Source organism: Rhinolophus ferrumequinum, chromosome 14 (assembly GCF_004115265.2).
Source record: "Rhinolophus ferrumequinum isolate MPI-CBG mRhiFer1 chromosome 14, mRhiFer1_v1.p, whole genome shotgun sequence".
Lineage (NCBI taxonomy): Eukaryota > Metazoa > Chordata > Mammalia > Chiroptera > Rhinolophidae > Rhinolophus > Rhinolophus ferrumequinum.
The window spans coordinates 70,135,018-70,154,727 of NC_046297.1; the positions used below are offsets into that span (position 1 = coordinate 70,135,018).

Below are 19,710 nucleotides of genomic sequence, written 5' to 3' on the forward strand. Positions count from 1 at the left end.
CTCACGGCTTCTGTCAAGTGTCGGTACACATGCATCCAGTACACATAGCGGCACACATGCATCCAGTACACATAGCGGCACACACGCATCCAGTACACAGAGCGGCACACACGCATCCAGTACACAGAGCGGCACACACGCATCCAGTACACAGAGCGGCACACACGCATCCAGTACACAGAGCGGCACACACGCATCCAGTACACAGAGCGGTACACATGCATCTTGCCGCTGATCCTTTCAAAGTAGGTCCAGTTGATACTGTGTACTTATCCCTCCAGGAAGGGACCTTAGGGACGGTGTATTATTGACATAGGGATGCTGCCATGTCATCTGAGAGTCACCCTTTGTCTCTAATTAAATTCCACAATCCACCTAAAGCATTTAACTCGTTCATTAGACTAAGCTCCAAATTCCTCTCTCATGTCATTTAGCGTGAAATCCACATGGGAAGGATTCCACACACACACACTCGGATTCCACTCGGATTCCACACACACACACACAGAGAGGCACTGCAGTCCTTATGCTATGCTACTTGCAGATAACTACAGTTAGTGAAACCGTATAAAACTGAAAGCCCCCAGAGGTTTGAATGAGCTCAACACGTCTCTTTCTCTGCTATAATGCTTTGCTGGAAACACCATTTCTCTCCTCTGAAGGCCCATCATCCCTTTCCCTTATCAAGAAGAGCGTCATTTCATATTGTAGCTTTATCAATTATTAGCTGTTTGACCTTGAGCAAGTTACTTAGTCTCTCTGAGCTTCAGTTACCTCAACTGGACCACAAAGCCGTATGATCACCCTGTCTTGTGGAATCAGAAATGAAGAAGATACTGTGAGGAGAGAAGTAGGCCAGTGTATGGCCCAGGAAAGGTTTTCCACAGCTGCTCTGTTAGCATACTTTGCAGAAACATAAAAGCATGTCCAGTCGGATGGGGTGAATAGACTTCCTAAATCTGATGTCTAAACATGTTTTCAACAATAACAACCCTCTTTTCCAAGACAATGCCCACAGATGTGTCTATTCAAGAGTCACTTAACCCTAACACACAGATTTTCACCTCTGATACCATTTTCCACTAAAAGGAACTACACTCCTTGGAAAAATGACTGATCCCAGATCTAGGCAAGGAGTGTGCACAAATCTTGAACATCTTGTCATTCCAAAGAGCAGAAAGCAATGAAAGATGGCCAGGCCTGTGTCAAATGGACTCAGGGTCGGTGTGAACAGGCTTCTACTGGCATGAGATCATTTGAGCGTCAAAAGGAAAAGTAACTGCAGTATATGAGGACCCCCCCCCCAAACGTGTTTCAATCGATGAGTTCAAAATTATTCATACAAGACACCTACCTAGTCATCTTTGTAAGGTGCTGGGAAACCAAGTCATTATTGGGAAATAATTAAAGGGAAAGACTGTAGTCTCCACATTCTGCCTTCCATGGATTTGCACCACTGGGTGTCCAAATCGTAAATGAGGAGCTGTTTCACCACACAGAAGGATTCCAGCTAATAGATGTTTAAACACTGACAGAACGAGCATAGCACCAACTCCAGCTCCTGACGCACTCATTGATCTAAGCTTGGACATCAAAGGGTGGGCATCTCACAAGATGGGAGCAGCAGACAGCACGTGCCTCCTGCAGGGGAATGCACTACCTGTGAAGTGCTGCCAGAAACTTCAAAGTAGAATCTGACGGAGCCTCTAGGCCCGAGTACCGAGTACCAATGTACAGGGAGTAACAGAAACCGAGGAAGGTGTTAAATTAGTCATTAGCCAATTCCAGACTGTGTGAAGCTCTAGGAGACCGAAACACCATCTTGTGAAATCAATAAAAAATTGCAAAATGAGAAAAAAAAATGAAAGGGAAAAACCTAGAAATTAATAAAAGAAATTTTTAAAAAAATCAACCAATTGCTATCTGCTTTAGTTGGATCTTGATCCAAACAAAAGAAAACTGCCGAGGCCTGACATTTATGGAATACATAGAAAGTTGAACACTGATTGGCTATTTGATGGTGTTTTATGGAATTATTTTAGGGGGTGTGATAGTGAAATTGTGGCTACGTTTAAAACTACCCTTATCTTTTAGAAATACATGCTGAAATATTTACAGATGAAATGATGCATATCGCGAATTGTTTCAAAATACTGAAGGGGAGCAGAGGACGAGAAGGGGGTACAGGCCACGGAACAGGGATCCTGGGTGTCGGAGCTCAGGGTGGTCACACTTTACTCTTCTGCCAATCTGGGTATATCTGAAGTTCTCCCTATTTAACATATGTAAGTCCTATTACATATACATATTACATATACACAGCACAGACACACGTAACGCACACACACACATACATGCACACACACACACACACACAGAGGCACTGCAGTCCTTACGCTATGCTACTTGCAGATAACTACAGTTAGTGAAACCGTATAAAACTGAAAGCCCCCAGAGGTTTGAATGAGCTCAACACGTCTCTTTCTCTGCTATAATGCTTTGCTGGAAACACCATTTCTCTCCTCTGAAGGCCCATCATCCCTTCCCCTCGCCACCACAGACATGGACCTGACGATATGGTGAATTTAATTCTCCACAGTCTTTTATATGAAAGGGAGTATGTGCCAGGCTCTGTGCTGGGCGCGAGGGCAGGTGGCAGTGGGACACGGAGCCCGGCTCCACTGAGAGATGGAGGCGTGAGGAAAACAGCCTGTTATATAACTAAGGGGGCTCAGTGGGTCAGGGCTGAGACGTGCCAGAGGTGCTGGCACAGCCTGAGAGTCTGGGAGCCTCGATGCCCAGGTGCGCAGGGGTTCAGGAGCGAGTGCGCTCCACTGGAAGGGAAGGGCAGGGGACCTGCAGAGGTCAGGCTCTCTGCAGGGACAGCAGGTGTCCTCTCTCTGACGTGGCGTGCCTGGCAGCTGGGGTCCACGTGAGTGGGCCTGCAGGGCCTCTCGAGAGCCCTCCCAGGTGACTGACCAGGCTCTGGTGTGGAGAAAATACTGGAAGGAAGAGAACAGATTCCAGAGGCCAGGTCGGGAGACCAGCGTGGAAATGCAGGAGTGAGGCAGGAGAAGCTGCTGGCACTTGATCCATGAGAAAACTAAGGCTCAGAGGTGGAACGCCTGAGGCTCAGGGTACACGGCTGTCAGAGGGAAGCCTGGCCTTGCAGACCTCACACCTCAAGTCCCGGGCTCAGTGAGACTCATCAGAGCTCCGGTCTGCGCTCGGGCCTGCGTGGGTCACTGTGAAGCACTGCAGCCTTGCTGAAGGCAGATCAGAGGCACCTGAAGACTGAAGGCGTTTTCCGTCAACGTCTTGAAGCCAGAGGCCAAAACTCCAAACAGCTGCCTCCCGTCCTTTCTCTTGCCGGCGAAGGTGAGAGGCTGGCAGACAAAGCCCCAAGCTCTCTTTCCCATCTACCAATGCCACAGGCCATGGGGCGTAATGCCAGCGGAGGAAGGACTGATGGGAAGAATAACTTATAACCAGAGCCATCCTTAATGGGAGAACTTCGGGAAATGACTAATCCTGCTCATTCTGCAGAAGCCTCAAGGTGAGGCAACGAGGGGAGGACTGGTTTTGGAGGCTGTGGGAACTGACCTGCATCCTGGGCCTGGCCCTGGAATAGCTGTGTGACACTGGCCAAGTCCCTTCGCCTTCTGGACCTCAGCCTTCTTACCTGGAGGACAGTGATGTAGGAGGCCCCTCAGGGCCTCGCTCTACGTGGCAACCTGGCATCTCCCTGCTGCAGACGCTGCCCCAGGGCCTTCTGGAGCCCCAGGAGGACACTTGGCCCGAGTGCAAGGCAGGCTCAGAGTTCCTGGGAGTCAGCTCCCCAGGGAGCAGCCTTTAACCAATGACAACAGGAGCTGGTGCACAAACTCCAATGTGTCTCCCCTTTCAGAGAACAACTCTCAACTGCACCTGGGAGTGCCGGGGGGCAGGCCCCAGGGGCCCACAGTGGAACCTGCTCCCCAACACACATCCCCTGGTTCCCTTCCTTTCCCTCACGTTGCCACTCGCTGAGCGGTGATTTCTGAGATCATTTCCCAAATAAAGCCCTTGCCCTTGAATCCTGCCCTCAGGAGATGTTCCTGCAGAATCCCAGCCTTCGCAGAGCGATGAGCGGACTTTCACGGGATGAAGCGGGCGGCAGGTGTGGACCAGACACAGACCGCTCCGCAAACGGCAGTGTCCCGGTACCGGGGCGACGGCACCTGATGAAGTCACAGCCCTGTCGTCACCCTTTCTTCACGCACCTGCTCTCAGCACAACTCCAGGCCTCCATTCAGATTCCCAGGCCATTAGGAGGCTCGGCTCGTGGCCAAAGACAGGATTTATGAAAATCCGATAAGGTTTCATCACCACGGAAGCTTTTAATAAGCCAAAGTGGAGGAAAGACAGTACACAGTTGATTTACAGCCTTTTGGCTGCAATCTGCCAATTACTTTTCAAGTGGAATCACTTAGGCAGGAGCATATGTCATGGGCGACTTTGGCTGGCTCTGACAGGGGAGGTGGGTGACTTGTGTCCACCTCTGCCAACTGGTTTTCTGATTAAGGGCTTGATGTGGTGAATCCTTAGGGAGCAGACGGGCCATGGAGAGGGGACCTGTTACTAAACGGTGGAGGCGACCACACGCAGGTGACAGCCCCCAGGTTGTCAGTTTCCTATTCTAAGGGATAATCCTGCATGACTCAGAATGTTCACTCCAACAGATCCGGCCCCACCGGAGGGTGGACTTCAGAAATAAGGAAGTCTGAACAACTATGTTTCTTCACTGCACCATCGGCCTGGATAGTTCCTTCCAGCTACCAAAAGACTAAAAAGATAGCCTAAGGCAAAAGATCAAGTTCATATCATAAAGCGAAGGGTTTTATTCATCAAAAACTGTAGCTGAGAATTTCTTTTAAGAAATTCACTCCACTTCTGCAACCAATTCAGTGTCACTGGCTATGATCAGTTTTCGCAAAGTGAGGCCTCCTTGGAGCAGACAAGTCTTGGTCTCCCCCAAAGCCTAACCCTCACCCAAGGCCCCCAGGTGAGTAACAGTGTCACCACAGTGGACAGACCTGAGGACCAGTGAGCCACCACCAGGTGAGCTGGGAGAGGGGTGCCCTGCCGCATGGCCCGGGGTGCATGTGGGGGCCAGCAGACTGGCTGTGTGGGCCCAGAGCTAGGAGGTGCTGGAGAAATGAGGACTCACAGGAGGGCCAGCAAGCCCGATGCCCGGGTCCCCGCGACTGCCAGGAGAGCCAGGGATCCCAGGTACACCTTGGGCGCCCTAGAAAGAGAAAAAATAAGATCAGGAGGTCAGTTCCGGGAAGGAGAGGGCCAGGGTTCAAAAGGAATTATGCTGTCCCACTGTCCCGACCGCTCTCTCCCCACCTGGACTCTGCATGCTCTCTGCAGGTTACTTACGCAGCCCACACTCCCCTCTGCAGCCGACACCCACGGACCGCAGCCACCGGCGTGCTCACACACCTTTCAGGGCTGACCATGCCCCAACCTTGACCATGGCTCCAAATGTGACTGTAACAATGTAACCCTCCCCCCAGGTGACCACAGCTCCAAATTTTACTGTGCTTTCTCCAGACCTCATTGTGCCTCCATCCTCAACACACCCCCCCCATTTGACCCCGTACCCACATTTCAACTCAGTAAATTAATCACCGAATCACCAGTAAATTAATTCATCCATCTACCAGTAATTTGCCAGGTAGCTGTATTTGTGTGGGTCGTTTTTCTAGGGACTGGAGGGGGCCGCGATGACTGAGCTATACTCTCCGCCGTCCTGCATAGTGGCTGATCGAGTGTGGGTTTAAGCTCTGGCTTCAACACTGATTCATTGTTGACTTCAGGATGTGACAAGTTCCCTGAGCTTCAGCTTCTTTATTTACAAAGGGGAGGCAATAGAAGGAGCTGCAGCTTCAGCAGATGTCATGCTCACTAGATGAGATTTCTCATACTGGCTCAGCTCTCAACCCCCATGCAAGTTAGCTGCTGTGGACCTTGCTGTTCTCCTGTACCTCTCAGTCTGGACTTCAATGGGCAGAGGAAAAGGAGAAGAAAAGAAACAAAGAGAGAAGGAATTCTGTTTGTCATTTCCTGTAGCAGGAAGCTCAGACAGAGTCATACCTTCTTATCCACAATTTCGAAATCCTCAACTTCTGAAGACAAGGGCTGATCGTAACTCAGCTGGCAGGAAACCCTGGCGTGTACTGACACAGGCCATTTACAGACTTCAGTTATCCCGTGTTTTTATGGATATCCGCACATTTCCGTTGCATCAATGTTAGTGAGTTTGGTTAGGAACGCTGCCCCACTCACCAGAGTAAACGTTGCAGACATATCGCTTGCAAATGACTACCTTTCTAAATTCTAAGAGAAATTCAATCCAAAACACACACGGTCCCAACAATTTTGTGTGAGAGACTGTGCACCTATGTCAGAGCAGCTGAACTGCAGCCAAACCTAACACTGAAACGGCAAGTGAGCTTGTTCAAGCCAGGTAATGCGTCCAGAGGAGTTACCTTGCAGGACAAATGGAAAGAGCCTTGTCATGACGAGCCAGTGAGATAACTTGCATCAAACTGACTTCAGGTAGAACCTGACGCTACACTGCTGTTTTCTGTTTTTAAACGTTACAAAAATCCCATTAGAGATCAGTGTACCCCTCAGGCCCATGTTTCCTCAGAGCCTCGGGAGGTCTCTGCCCAAGCCGGCTTCTGTCAATAGTCCGCTCCTGAAATTCTCTTTAAAGTCCCAGATGGTGCATTCTGTTTCTTTAGAAAAACACGGTTGGACTGATTCTGGCACTGCTAGAATATCTAATTTGTATGCATGGGGAAGCTGGGGAAGGGAGGAAGTCAGGAAATAAGGCAAATCTGGAGAAAAGTGTAATGAGCTAAGAATGAATATGATCCGTGTTGTACCATCACCAGCATATTACAACAGGGAGAGGGTCAGGGAGGAAGATTTCAAACTGACAGCCGGGTGCCTCTAGGGCCAGTCTTAGGACAATGTCAGCCTGGTCCTGTGACCTTGGGTGAGTCCCACAACCTCTCTGCATCTCATCAGTTAGAAAAAGAGAACATCCTACCAAATTCCCATGCATCCCATAAAGCCTCAGTTAAAAGGTAAGAGACTACATACAACATTGTATTACAGGCGTATTAGCATTGTTTTATCAGCAGAATTAGAAGACAGAACATAAACCAACCACACATAAATGTCAGAGAAATCCATACCCTTTTGCATCTCGGTTTCCCTTAAAAGAGTTACCATACGTTTCTTATTATGATTTTGTTTTTGCTCGGCTCTTCTCTTCTCTTCCTCCCAAGGCTGTTTCACGCACATTAGGAAACCCTGACTACTGCAAGTTGAACCACGCCAGCCCGGTTTGCATCCTCCCAGGCAAGTTTTTACACCTGCTTCTTGCACATGCTGTTCCCCTGGTGGGGAGGCTCTGGCACCCATGGAAAGCTTCCAAACACCTGCCCCTCCATTCCCACTTAGCCCGATTGCTCCATTTCCATAAGCCTCTGCCTGCCCTCCTCTCTGTCCTCTTCCCGCTATTTGTACATGTCTTCATGAATCTTAACACACTGCCCTCTCGTTTTGTCTATCTGACCCTGTGACTTTGATGTAAGTGTCCTAAAAGCAGGACCTATCCATTCATTCATTTATCCATCAATTCAACAGATATTTGTCGAGCAGCTACAATGAGTCAGACTCCGTCCTGCATACACTCTGCATACATCTTTGCATCCACAGTGCCCAGCGTAGGTGCTGGTACCACTGGTAGCATTTAAGAACGATTTCCTGAATGCCAGGATGAATGAACCCATCGTCACTCATTTTGTCCGGTACTAAATTCTGCCTCGGACCAAAATCAACTTTTCACAGAGGAGGGAACACGACAGGAAGATCTCTCCCAGCCCAGCCTGAAATCTGAGTCACTCACTGATTGTTCTCTTCTGCAGGGTCACCTGGCTGGGCTGCATCTATCTGTTGTTTATGGCCCATTGTGATGCTAACATTTTCCCTAAGCAACTACACTTCACAGCTTAATGGACTGGAATGTTAGAAAATAGCCCCAAGAAAAGAGCAAAAGACTTTAATGATCTGTCAGCAAAAGCAAAAAGGCTCAGAATGAAGAAAAAAAGGGGCGCAGGAGCCTGTTTTGTCTGCAAACATTGTGGGCCAGTTCAAGTGTCCGGGAATAAACACTGAGGCAGAGGGGGCATGAGATTCATTGGGCAACTCCGTGCCATAGGATCGAGTCCCTCTACAGCCCTGCTCGGGGGTTTCCTCTTACAGAAAAGGAACAGTCTCAGGAAGAATAGCCGCTTGCCTTGAAGTTATCTGTCTGGTAGGTATCTGAGCCGGGATTCTAACCCAGTTCTGTATGAAGGCCTAGCCTGTTGCTTTTGCTACACACAGGTGTCCAGAGAGAAAGAGGGCATCTTTAAGAGTTTTCCTGCAGATAAAGTAACTAGGATGGGCTGAGCGGGTGCCAACGAAAATCTTTACATAGCTCCCTTCCTTAATCCCCCGGGGGCTTTCCCGTCAGCACCAGCACGGCACTAGGGCCAGGCAGGCAGCAGGCCCTCCCTCTAGGGTTTCTGTCCGTCCATCCCTCCTTTCCTCCCGTCTCCCCGACACCCCCATTCTCCAGCTAAAGACCTCTCTGAATTCCAGCTTCCCTTCCCAATGCCAACTGACTGGGGGCACCTACCTGTATTCCCAAACCACATTCTAACTTACAAATGGAATGGGTCATCTGCTTACACATCACACATTTTAACCAGGAGGGTACATTTGGCCAGGGGAACAGCGTGCCTTGCCCTGGGTCCCCTGGAGTTGCCCCCGGCTGGTCAGCTGGATCCCCGGTCAGGCTGTCTACTCCTTACCTCAGGGTCTCAGCGTCTCTCTGTTCCCTAGCGCTGCCTCCACCCACACCCTTCAGTGTGGGAAGCATCTGAAATTCGGGGTCACCTTTGACCAGTTAGACTAATAGTACAAGACTGCTTCGCTCTCTCACTCTGCTGGTTGAAAGCGTCTTTTGCAAGTTTGTTCAATCAGCAAATATGCATAAAGCTCCACCTGTGTGGCAACAGTGCAGAGTCACAGAGCCTTTCCTCAAGAGGGAGGTGACGAACTGAGGGCCATGGAAGTGGACCGAGGGGACTAGAAGTGCTTACAATAAACATCTGCACGGTCTCCTCCTACGTGCAACCCCCGACATCTACACTTTGCTTGGACAAACGCATACCTTGGTTCCAACAGGTCCAGGTAAGCCAGGTGGTCCACGCGGTCCCTGGGAAAATGAAGGATGCAGGGGTGACAATGGCAGCAGGAGTGAGTACTCACCGGTCCTCTGCACCCCGGCTGTGTGCACCCTGTGCTGCTGAGCGGAGCCGCACAGACGCACCGGAGTCTCCCCACGGCTCTGGTGCACGAAGGACACAACCTGTTTCTGAGCCACAGGCCCTTGGGGGTAAATCCCGACTCTGCCTCCGAGGCTTCGGCATGACCTTGAGCCAATCCCTCAGTCTCTCTTACTCGGCTTTCTCACTTAAGATCCTTATTTCATAGGCTCCCCAGTAAGGGCGAGGCCATGTTTCAAAGCCTGATCTCTTCCCTGTTTACCATGCTACCAAGACCTGGGGGAGCCAGTGGGAAAAGTCTTCCCTTTCAGGCCAAGAGGCTTCACAAAGGCCGCTTCTTCTGGGAGGTTTTCCCAGACTTTACACACGGACCAAGCAGTCCCTTCTCCACGTGCATACCGATGACTGGCTCAAGCTCTGGTTACGTCTGCCTGACTCTCTCAGGAGCATCTCAACATCACAGACTCTAACCCAGCTCTGTGACCCCAGCACCTGTCCCCGAGCCTGGCACAGCAAGCTGTGCACACGGGACATCGTGCTAGATGGCGATCCAGAGGTCGCTGTCTCCCCCACGCCATACCCTTTCCCCACCAGCCCGTTTCACAGGCTCTGACGCACACTCTGCAAAGTTTGGCTAGTGAGTGCCTTTTCTGTTTCCTTTTTCCTTTCTAGTTCTAGTGGTTGTCACAGGTGCAGAAACTCCCAGACGTGACACGTACCGGCTCTCCGTCTTTCCCTGTTCCGGGCAGCCCCGGGAGCCCGGGAGCCCCAGGATCCCCTCTGGGGCCCGCTGGCCCTGGGCTCCCTTCTTCACCCGCTGCTCCCTGGAAAGAGAAGTGGATGGTTTACAGGAACACGGACTCACAGAGGGTCAGCTCTTTGACGGTGAACCAGCCTGAAGGGGGTGGAGAGGCTTCCTGTTAACATGCTGTTTCAGAAAACCCATCCCTTCTGAGAGCATAGAGATGGACTCTGTGACGTGTGTCACAGGGTGGAGAAGATGGGCATCAATGAGCCAAGGAGACACCGGGAAGAGGTCCTCTCAGCCCTCGGAGGAACCAGCCCCGCCGACGCCTGATTTCCAGACATGGTGACGATGGGTGAGACAATACTTGTCTGTTGTTTAAAGTACCTGGTGTGCGACCCTCTGCTTCAGCAGCCTTAGCAAACTAACACAACGTGACACATGGCAAGGGAAACCTTACTGGTTTTCTAGTCCACCCCCCACCCAGGGCAGGAAACTGTCAGGTGCACCTCTTATGGGCAGCCCTCCATTTCTGCTTGAACTCCTCCGAGAGCAGAGCTCACCACTTCCCCAGGCTGTTCTCTCCTTCCTTGGGCAGCCCTACCCCAGTGCTTCTTTACACGCGGCCAAGACAGCCCTGTCTGAGACTTTCCAGACATCTGACACTCAAACTTGGGGACATCTGCAGACAAACTCGAATCCCTCATCACACGACAGGCCTTTAGTAATACACACACAGCTCCAGGCTCCAGAGTGAAGAGAGCAAGAGAGGAGGAGTGCAGGATCTGAGGAGGGAACTGGCTTCAGCGCTAGCTCCAGGCAAATGCTCACTCATCATGCACAAAGCCACGAGCCCTGTGGGATGGCCCTGGCTGTGGAACACTGGCTGGAACCACATGAGCCACACGGACTCCTTTCCCCAGGCAGGGCTCCCTTGGGCCTACGCTGTCACCTGACTGTCATGAGGTAAGAGTACCAAGGGTAGGCAAAGCGAGGGTGGGGAGACCCCTCTCCAAGCCTAGGGCGGATCCACTTCCCCAAGCCCCGGGACAGCCACTGGCCACAGGGAGGGAGACCAAGAGCCTGCCCTGGTGGCAGGGATTTGCGCTACTTCACAAAGCACTCAGATTCCCTTCCAAATACAGTCCAGCCTTGGGCCTCAGCCTGGGCTTCTGCTCACCAAGGAGAGATGTCTGGCTCCCCCTAGCGGTTTGATGTGCCAACAGCTCCCTGATTTTCTCATCTGCTCAACCAGTCCTCAAAAACCCTGTAACATCTCGACCACCCCCTTCTATGTGGTCATTGCCCGACTTATATGTCTAGATCAAACGCACTCCTTCAGACCCACGTGGTATAATCAAGGCAGAGCAGGTGGGCAGGATTTTCTTCCCTTGCTTAATCTGTGCGCTCTGCTCTCATTACTGTAGTCTAAAATGGTATTATCTCAAAAAAAAAAAAATTAAAGATTATTACTGAGATTATAATTAACTAACATTCCAAAATGCCAAGATATTTCCCGCAGGTTGGCTGATCATTTTCCTCTGTAATTAATCATTCTCTTCTCTGACATAACTATTTTAAAATCGAGCCTTCCCACCAGAATGCAAATGTTTACATCGATTCTTGTTACATTTTGCCGAAACAGAAAAGATAAAATGATCACGCCTTTAAAAGGTTCCAGGAAAAGTGGACTTGAAGAAATTTGTACTGAGAAGTTCAGACACCTGTGTGCTGGAGGAGGGGCCTCCGCGCAAGATACATCAGGAGTTGGGGGCTTGGTGGGACACCTGTCCACGTGGGGAGACCAGGAGAGCCAACCTCCATCACCCCCCGTGACCTGCTCTCTGCTGAGCTCTCTGACGGGTCAATTCGTCACTTAATCCCCACACCTGTGATCAGCATATCAACGTCCCCATATGACACATGAGAAAATTCAGGTGCACAGAGGGTGCCTGAGAGCGAGGTTTCTCCATCCTGGCACAACTGACATCTGGGATGGCTACTGTGTTGTGGGGTGCTGTCCCGTGACTGTGAGGTTTTCCCAGAATCCCTGGTCTGGCCCAGCACTGCCAGTACAGTAGCAGTCCACCTACAGCAGACGTCACAGACACTTCTTAAAGTGCAAGGTCAGAGAACCGTGAAACAGGATTTCAACAGGCTGTGGATTTTCTTCCTCTGCCTCTGGGGTATGGGTGTTTCGGGGACACCGTGTCTCTCTCCTTCCTAATAAATAAGCTCTTTCTCGTAGCATGGGAAGTTCTAACCATGCACTCAGAGGTGTGGGATGGATACGCTGGTGCGTTGAGCTGAGAGAAAGAGGGATCTCAAGTCAGACAGACTGAGCTCTGTGGCTCCCGAACTATGAGATGGAGGGCAACCCAATTAATCTCAGGGTCTCAGTCTCCACATCTGCCAAGTGGGAACGCCTCTGATTCCCAGGTCTGCTGTGAGAGTTAAGTGAGACGGTTGCAGGGCCTGCTCCCTTCCTTCTCCTCGGAGAGACCCCCGACTCCTGGGTTCTAGCCAGGCCTGAGGAGTGAGGGTCCCTCCGTCCTTGCTTCTCAGAAGTTGAGAACAGATGCTGCGTGCTGAGAGACGGCACTGTGCCTTACCTTCTCACCGCGCTCCCCATCTTTCCCAGGGGGGCCTCTGATGCCAGGGGGGCCCTGAAGAAAGAAGGTGATTCGCATGGTCAAGATCAAGGTGACCGGTGGCCCCCAGAGAAGGGCCCTCATTTTAGTCGATGACGACAGCTCTGTGCCCAGGCGTCCCATCCCTGACCCAGACAGCCCCACGGCCTCTCCCCCGTCCCCTTCCTGGTCTGCTCACACATGCCTGCACATCAGAGCTCTTCACACGCAGGCTCGCACTGCCCGACACTCTGCCCCCACCCCTCCCCGGGCTGTCGCTCTCGGAGGGCAGGGCGGGGCCTGGCTCAGAGGGGACATCAGGGAGGACGAGGACGACCGGGAGCACAGGCTTGGCACAGGGAGGACCGCAGGTGGCAGGTCACATGTGGGTGCCCCTGGAGCTCAAGTCCTGCTGGGGCTCTGGGAGCCAGCGCGGAGGCCGGATGTGGGCACACCCCCAGAGCGGCTCCAGCAGGTGAGGGGCTGACACTGACACCCCCATCGGTCGGGGCTGCTTCTAGTGGAGCTACCGGCCCAGTGACATGTGATTGGACAACGCGGTCACCAAATGCCAGAGAAACCCTCAGGCAAAGGAGCGGTGACTCCTCGAGGTCAGCGGGCGGCACACGCTGAGGCGGCAGGTGGCGTGGTGCGAGCAGTGTCCCCACAGCACCAAAGAGACCACTGGGGACGTGACTCGCCTCCCAGTGTCTCAGTGTCCCCTGTGGGAGACGGGGCCATGGTAACACGCGCCGCCAGGGCCGTGAGGATGGCATGGCCAGCACGTGCGACGCGCTCAGACAGGCCTGGCTGGATACGTGCCCAGTGCTGCCGGCCGAGCTGCCGCGCTCATCATCTGGGAGGCCGACGACTGCACGGCTGACCTCCATCTATTCCGGGAGCACAGAACCTGCTGCCCGGGCGCTTCATTGCTCAATGTTAAGATCAAAGGCAGTGTCTCCGGTGGGGCTGCAAGCTGTCCGTCAGCAGGTACCTGGCGGCTCACGCGGGAGGCGGGGCCTCAGCACGGCAGGTGTGAACGGTGACCCAGCACAGCCCGTGCTGCCCTTCGGAAGGGGCCTGGAGCCGCCCTGCAGCCACTCGGTGGCAGAGCTGGGATTCGAAGCCAGCGCTCCCAGCAGTCAGGTCCCTTCAAGCTCCTTGGGTTCACTTTGTTTCTCTGTTCCTAAGGCAAACTCGACGCCGATTCCAACATCAGTGACGTTCACAGACTCCGGGCAGTTACAGCACCTTCATCCACCACTGGTGATTTGGTGAGCTACCTGCAGCCTGGGGTCGGCGACTTCCCAGGTGACCTTCGCAGGGACCTCAGTTCCTCCATCTGTAAACAGGACTGAGGAGGCTTATGCCCCAGAGTTTCGGGGGTGGGGGGGTAAGTCAGCTAACTCTGGGGGGGTGCGTTGTGGATCCATAGCCAGTGTTGGTGTCCCGGCCCCCACCCCCACCCCACCCTGATTACTCACCACACTTCCTGGGGGGCCACTGGGACCGGGGGGACCTACAGGTCCAGGAGCGCCCTATTCAGAGGCAGAAGTTCAGAAAGGCCCACGGTATTGATTAGAGTAATTGTCCCCAGTCTCTCTCCAAACCTGCCTTCTGCTCAACTCCCTGTAACTAGATGGAACTACATCTCACCTGAGATAGAACTACGTCTCACCTGAAATTTCCCTCCACAGGTAAAGTGAACCTCCCCCGTTTGAGTGTTGCAGCTCCCCAACTAGCCTCAAAGGAGTGGGATTCTGGCACAGAGGTGGGAGGCATGTGGGCAGAGTTCCTTAAGGCACAGAGGGTGTGTGTGTGTGTGTGTGTGTGTGTGTGTGTGTGTGTGCGCACATGCACGCATGGTGGCTCTGACTGGTGAATCAGGGAATGCTTCCTGCAGGAAGTGGATTTAAACTGACATTGATGGTTGGGCAGATTCCATGGGAGGAGGTGAGGCTCTCTCAGGCGGGTCAACACCATGGAAAGGGAAGCAGGGAACGCCCCAGGTCCTGGAGGCTACTCACGTTCCTTCCAGGCCTCCACCAGGCTTCCATTGCCCCCCTCCCCACCAGGCTGTACTGGGGCCGTCTCCACTAACAGGAAGAAACCTGCCACCTGCCCCCTCCTCTGTGATGCCACAGTAGTCACGGCCCTCGGCTGAGCCCGTTCCCACTCAGCCATAAGTATGAGCAGCCTGGCCAAGCCAGCGCCCTGCTGCCGGGAACACAGGGCCTGTGGTTCCAGGAACAAGTGGACACTTGCTGCTGTCGCTACTCAAACCACCAGCACTGCTCCGGGGAGGCGGCCTCGTCCTGCCGCCTACAGGGAAGCCTGAGCTCTGCACCGTGACACAGAACTCGGGCCGGCCCCGGGGGACAAGCGCCAACCCCACCGAGATTCCGGCCCCGAGGAGGTGAGGCAGGAGCAGCAGAAGCGCACAGAGGTGTGTGCGTGACGGCGCGTGTGCATGTGTGTTTCCTGGCAGCATCTGCGTGTTGGGAGGTTATACACGTGTGCACCACAGGACGTGTGTACCCGGGTTTCAGAGGTGTGTGCGTGATACATGAGCATACTTCTCGGAGGCAGAACCCATCCGTGAGTGGGTGTCTGTGTGTCACGTGTGTATCGTCCTGTGTGTGGAAGGAGGTTGGGCTCATGGACAAAACCCCAAAGTACTTGGATTGGTCCCTGACAGGCGTCTTTGGTCTTTGCTGGTCAGAAGGCCCCGGCCCTGCCCAGACACCCAAATGCGCACTGTATTTTCTCAGGCCTCCTCCCCCCCGACCCTTAGCCCAGGGCCGTGAGCCGGGACCCCCCGGAGGCAGGCAGGGCAGGACTCACAGGGTTTCCAGCTGCTCCCGGCACCCCACGTGCACCTTCTTGTCCTTTGGCACCCTGCACGGAAAATAAAAGGGGAAGGTGACACACCACGGGCAACGCTGTCCTCGTCCCCACGCAGGCACGTCTTGGGGACGCCTTGCTTGTCACAATCAGTTGGTCCAAACTGAAAGCACAGGCAGCAGGGTCCACAGGTGCAGAAACCACATCTCCCGGCCGTCCACTGGCGTCTGGCATTCCATCCTCACCAGCCCAGGGACAGGACAGCTCAGCCATAGACGGCCAGCAGCGGTCCTGGGACTGGAGCCCAGACGGGTCACTGCCACAGGAATTCTCCAGAGAATCTGGACATGTGCCCAAGAAAGAGCCAGCTAAGAGGCAGAAACTGAGAAAGATAACAACAAAATCCAAATGTAATCCACACCGGTGTCATTTAAGCCAGAGCTGCCAGTCAGGGCCCAGAGGGAGAAGCGGTTTACTGCACCTGAAAAGCCTTAGGGAGCCAGGAACCGTCCTGCGTCCTGAGCACCACTACCCGGATTGCACGGAGTCTGACATTTAGTGACACAGAAAGGAGGCCCAGGCGGCCGGAGGCAGGGCCCCTGCAGCGGCCCCATTGTGGGGGCTGTGAGAGGACCTCTCCACCCCTGGGTGCTGGGCTGAGTCCTGGCGCCAGCTGTGGCAGCGCCCCCTGGTGGGCGCTCCTGAAATGCCAGGCCAGCAGGACCAGCAAAGCAGAGGACGGACAGGGGCTGGTGGGCATCTGAGTCTGGGGCCAACAGGTAGAGAAAGGGTTTCCTTACCGGTGGTCCAGCGGCTCCCGGAGGCCCCAGTTCTCCAGGACGGCCCTGTGATCCCTGCAGTGAAAGCCATGGACAAACAAGGTCAGCACCCTTGTTCTGAGCAGATGGGGCCGGTGGGTCTGAGTTGAGATCTATGGACGGGGGACGTCTTGGGGCCGAGGGAGGAGGAAGGGACCGCATTCAGCTCAGCGGGCTCTGTGATGGGCTGTGCAGTTCAGACCCACAGCTGTTCGTCCTCGGCTGCCCTGCGTCTGGTGACCAGGCCACAGGGGGAGAGGGAGGCAGGGGCAGTGGCGCGCACAGGTCACTCACCGGTTCCCCAGGCATGCCTCGATCGCCCTTCTCTCCTTTCAGACCTTGTTCTCCCTGTGGGGGGAGAAGCACTGAGTACAGCGGACGTGCTGCACCCCACGTCCTTTGTGGGTCCCTGACCCACCCCACCCCCACTGAAGACTGCTCCCTCTGTTTGTGGGGGGAGGCTCTTCCCTCCACTCCCCTCCGACACTCATCGTTCTTACGCATCAATCAGATCTAAGGCACAGAATCGCTTCTTCAGGCAACTGCCCCCAACTGGACCAAGCCCTCCTCTCAGGGGCTCGCACGCCAGTGTCCCCTCCTCCTTGGCACCGGTTAGGGCAGCACTTTTGCACTTATTTGTTTGGTTTGATTCCTGACCCCTCGAGCTCAGAGCATGGCAAGCAGGAGGTCATCAATGGAAAATGAAGGAAAGATGCTGAGGGGGCCCTGGAAGCTTCTAGAAGGCGACTGTAGCATCTAGTCAGAGAGCCTGGGGCGGGCTGGTGAACCTTTCGCTGGTGGACAGGGCGGCACACATAGGCACGGCCCTGAGTGGTGTCCACACAGCTCTCTCCATCCTCGCACGGGCAGATTTTGGGGACCGCGCCCCTGAGGTTCCTGCCGGCCATCCTCCTCCAGGCTCCTCGTTGTCGCCCCAGGGAGTCACGTCTGCAGGGCTCTGGGCCACATTCCTCCCGCTTTGCATCGTCTGGTGAGTGGATGTGCACAGGTAGGCCTTGCAGACGATGACCCGGTTAAATGGCATGGCTCTCACCAAGCGCTTCATGGTGCCGACACAGGAGGTTTCCCACCGACGCACGTTCATTCCTTCTAGAATCTCCGTTCCCAACAACACACTCTGGCTCCATTCACCAGAAACAATACTACCTTCATTTCTAGCCTGGTTTCCCCTAGAAACTTTCCCACGGTGGGGATTTGTGAAACTCTTTGGTCCTCAAGCCACTGGGAACACAATCCAGAAAGATGCAAGGGTTTACAGGGTCACGTCAGGTGATGAGCTGGGAAGGACGCTGCATACACACTCTTTTTCTGCCAACTGGGGGAAGAGACTGCAGGTGGCAGGAAGAAGGCCCAGGACCCACGAGTGGTCAGGCCAGGGCGACAACCCTGGGGACTCAAAGGCAAAATGCTCCAGCCACGTCCGTCCCGGGCCTGGGGCTCCGGAGGCAGCACCCCCCACACTGGTGCACACAGAAGGCGCTCCTCAATAATGGTCGAACGCATGAGCGTAACTGGCTTCTGTGTCCTCCGATGGCCCCCGCCAGCAATGCCAGACAAGCCAAATTCCCTCTCTGGGCTCAGTATTGTCCCTGCAAACCCAGCACTGGCTGGGAGTCCTGGAAGACACCTTGGCAGGCAGAGGCGGTGGAGTCAGGCAGCCCAGAGCCTTCGAGATGGCCGCTTCAGAACCACCGACGAGCCCGCAGGTTACAAAGCCCCTCTTGGGTTCTCATCTGTAATTTCCCCAAGCTCGAGGCTGCCTGTTCCTCCTCCTTCCAGCTGAGGAATGGGTTCTCTCTCCTTTCTGACATCTCCAGATCTCCACGCCATCCAGCGGTCCCAACTGTGTTCTCCACACACCGCCGTCACCAGGCCGCCTGGAGGCCTCCCCAGACGTGGTTGGTGGCTCTCCAGTCATCCCCAGGAGCTCCTCACCCCCAGCGGTCAGGTCTGTCCTCCCAGCCCTCCTCCCTCTTGCTATTCCCTTCCTTAACTATGCTGCAAACTTTGCCACCCCTCTAAACCTCCCTGCCTCTCTGTGTGCAGGGGCTCCAAAGGCACACACCTGAGGAGAGCAGGCAGATGGCAACAGAACACTTTTCAAAACCATCAATACAAGCACGGTTACCATGGCAACGAGGATGGTCCCAGAGACATCCATGCAATAATCCACAATGAATCTTTTTTGTTTTTTTTTCCATAGACACAATTTCCTTTCTTTGCCTCTGTGAGTGGCTTCCTGGCTACTGCAAAGCTCAGGCCCTGCAGGAAGATGTCACTAGGGGACTCGAAGGGGGAGGCCGTCAGGCCCAGCCCCTCCTCTGGCTCCTTCCCAGCGAGTTCCCTGGACATCACCTTTTACGGAGCAATTCCTTTAAGAGGCTGGACGTGTAGGCTGGTCTCAAGCTTGAAGGGCTCAGGATGGGCCTGACAGAGGGGACCCAGAGGATGAAGGGGGGGCCACCGTGTAGATGGAGGTGGTCCTGAAGAGGGGCCGAGGGATGGGGCAGTGATGCCAGCAGCAGCCCCTGGGGGTGAGCCTTGGCTCTGAGCAGCAGGTGGGGACAGCTAGGGCCCTTTGGCTGACACTCTCCCAGTGCAAGCTGCTTCGCTTCCCTGAGTCACGGGGTCCCCATTTGTGAAGTGGGCACATCCTCAGGACGGGCTGAGTGACACCTGCCTATGCCTGCTGTTACTTTGAGTCCTTCCTTTCAGAGAGTAGGGGGCGTGGCTGGAGGCCCCCAAACCTAGTCTTTTCCGCTGGCACCTTCCAACAACTTCTGAAGTCCACGCTTCCTGGTGATGGCCCCTTTCCTCCTTGGCACTTCCTCCCATTTCACCTCCCAGGAAGCTCAAAATCCTCCATCTCCTTCCGCAGTGATGCCGCCCAGCTCGCTCTGTCAGTCCGCGCCGCCCAGTTCTTTTCCACACGGGCAGGTCTCTGTAGCCCTTTCAGCTGGATCTCCTTAGCACAGAACACGGGGACGTGGTCTTCCATTCGGGTCTCTTGGCAGGCAATCCCAGGGCAGCCAGCCGAGGCCTCATAACAGAAGAGCCGCGTCCATCGGTGAGCGCAAACACACACGGCGTTTTCTGGCCTCGGCGGCGCCAGGAGCATAGCAATCCTGAGAACACTTCTTTTCATAAGAGCCACCCAGGAACGGGAGGAAACGGGTCCTAGAGGTTGCAGTGAAGGTAAGCGTTCTCTCCTGCCCACATTTCAGTCTTGACAGGAAGCCACAAACTGCCCCCATAAG

At 54.1% G+C, this 19,710-nt stretch overlaps 1 protein-coding gene across 1 annotated transcript in view; it reads right to left on the reverse strand.

Moving 5' to 3' along the window:
- The window catches only part of COL22A1 (collagen type XXII alpha 1 chain), a 207,544-nt gene that overhangs the window by 52,818 nt on the left and 135,016 nt on the right, over positions 1–19,710 (reverse strand). Inside the window, exons 33-40 of the mRNA XM_033126944.1 lie at positions 16,727–16,780; positions 16,415–16,468; positions 15,615–15,668; positions 14,255–14,308; positions 12,753–12,806; positions 10,115–10,219; positions 9,281–9,325; positions 5,210–5,287 (exon numbers count right to left, since the gene is read on the reverse strand). Of these exons, the coding sequence (XP_032982835.1) occupies positions 5,210–5,287; positions 9,281–9,325; positions 10,115–10,219; positions 12,753–12,806; positions 14,255–14,308; positions 15,615–15,668; positions 16,415–16,468; positions 16,727–16,780 (498 nt within the window). The remainder of the gene's footprint in view (positions 1–5,209; positions 5,288–9,280; positions 9,326–10,114; positions 10,220–12,752; positions 12,807–14,254; positions 14,309–15,614; positions 15,669–16,414; positions 16,469–16,726; positions 16,781–19,710) is intronic.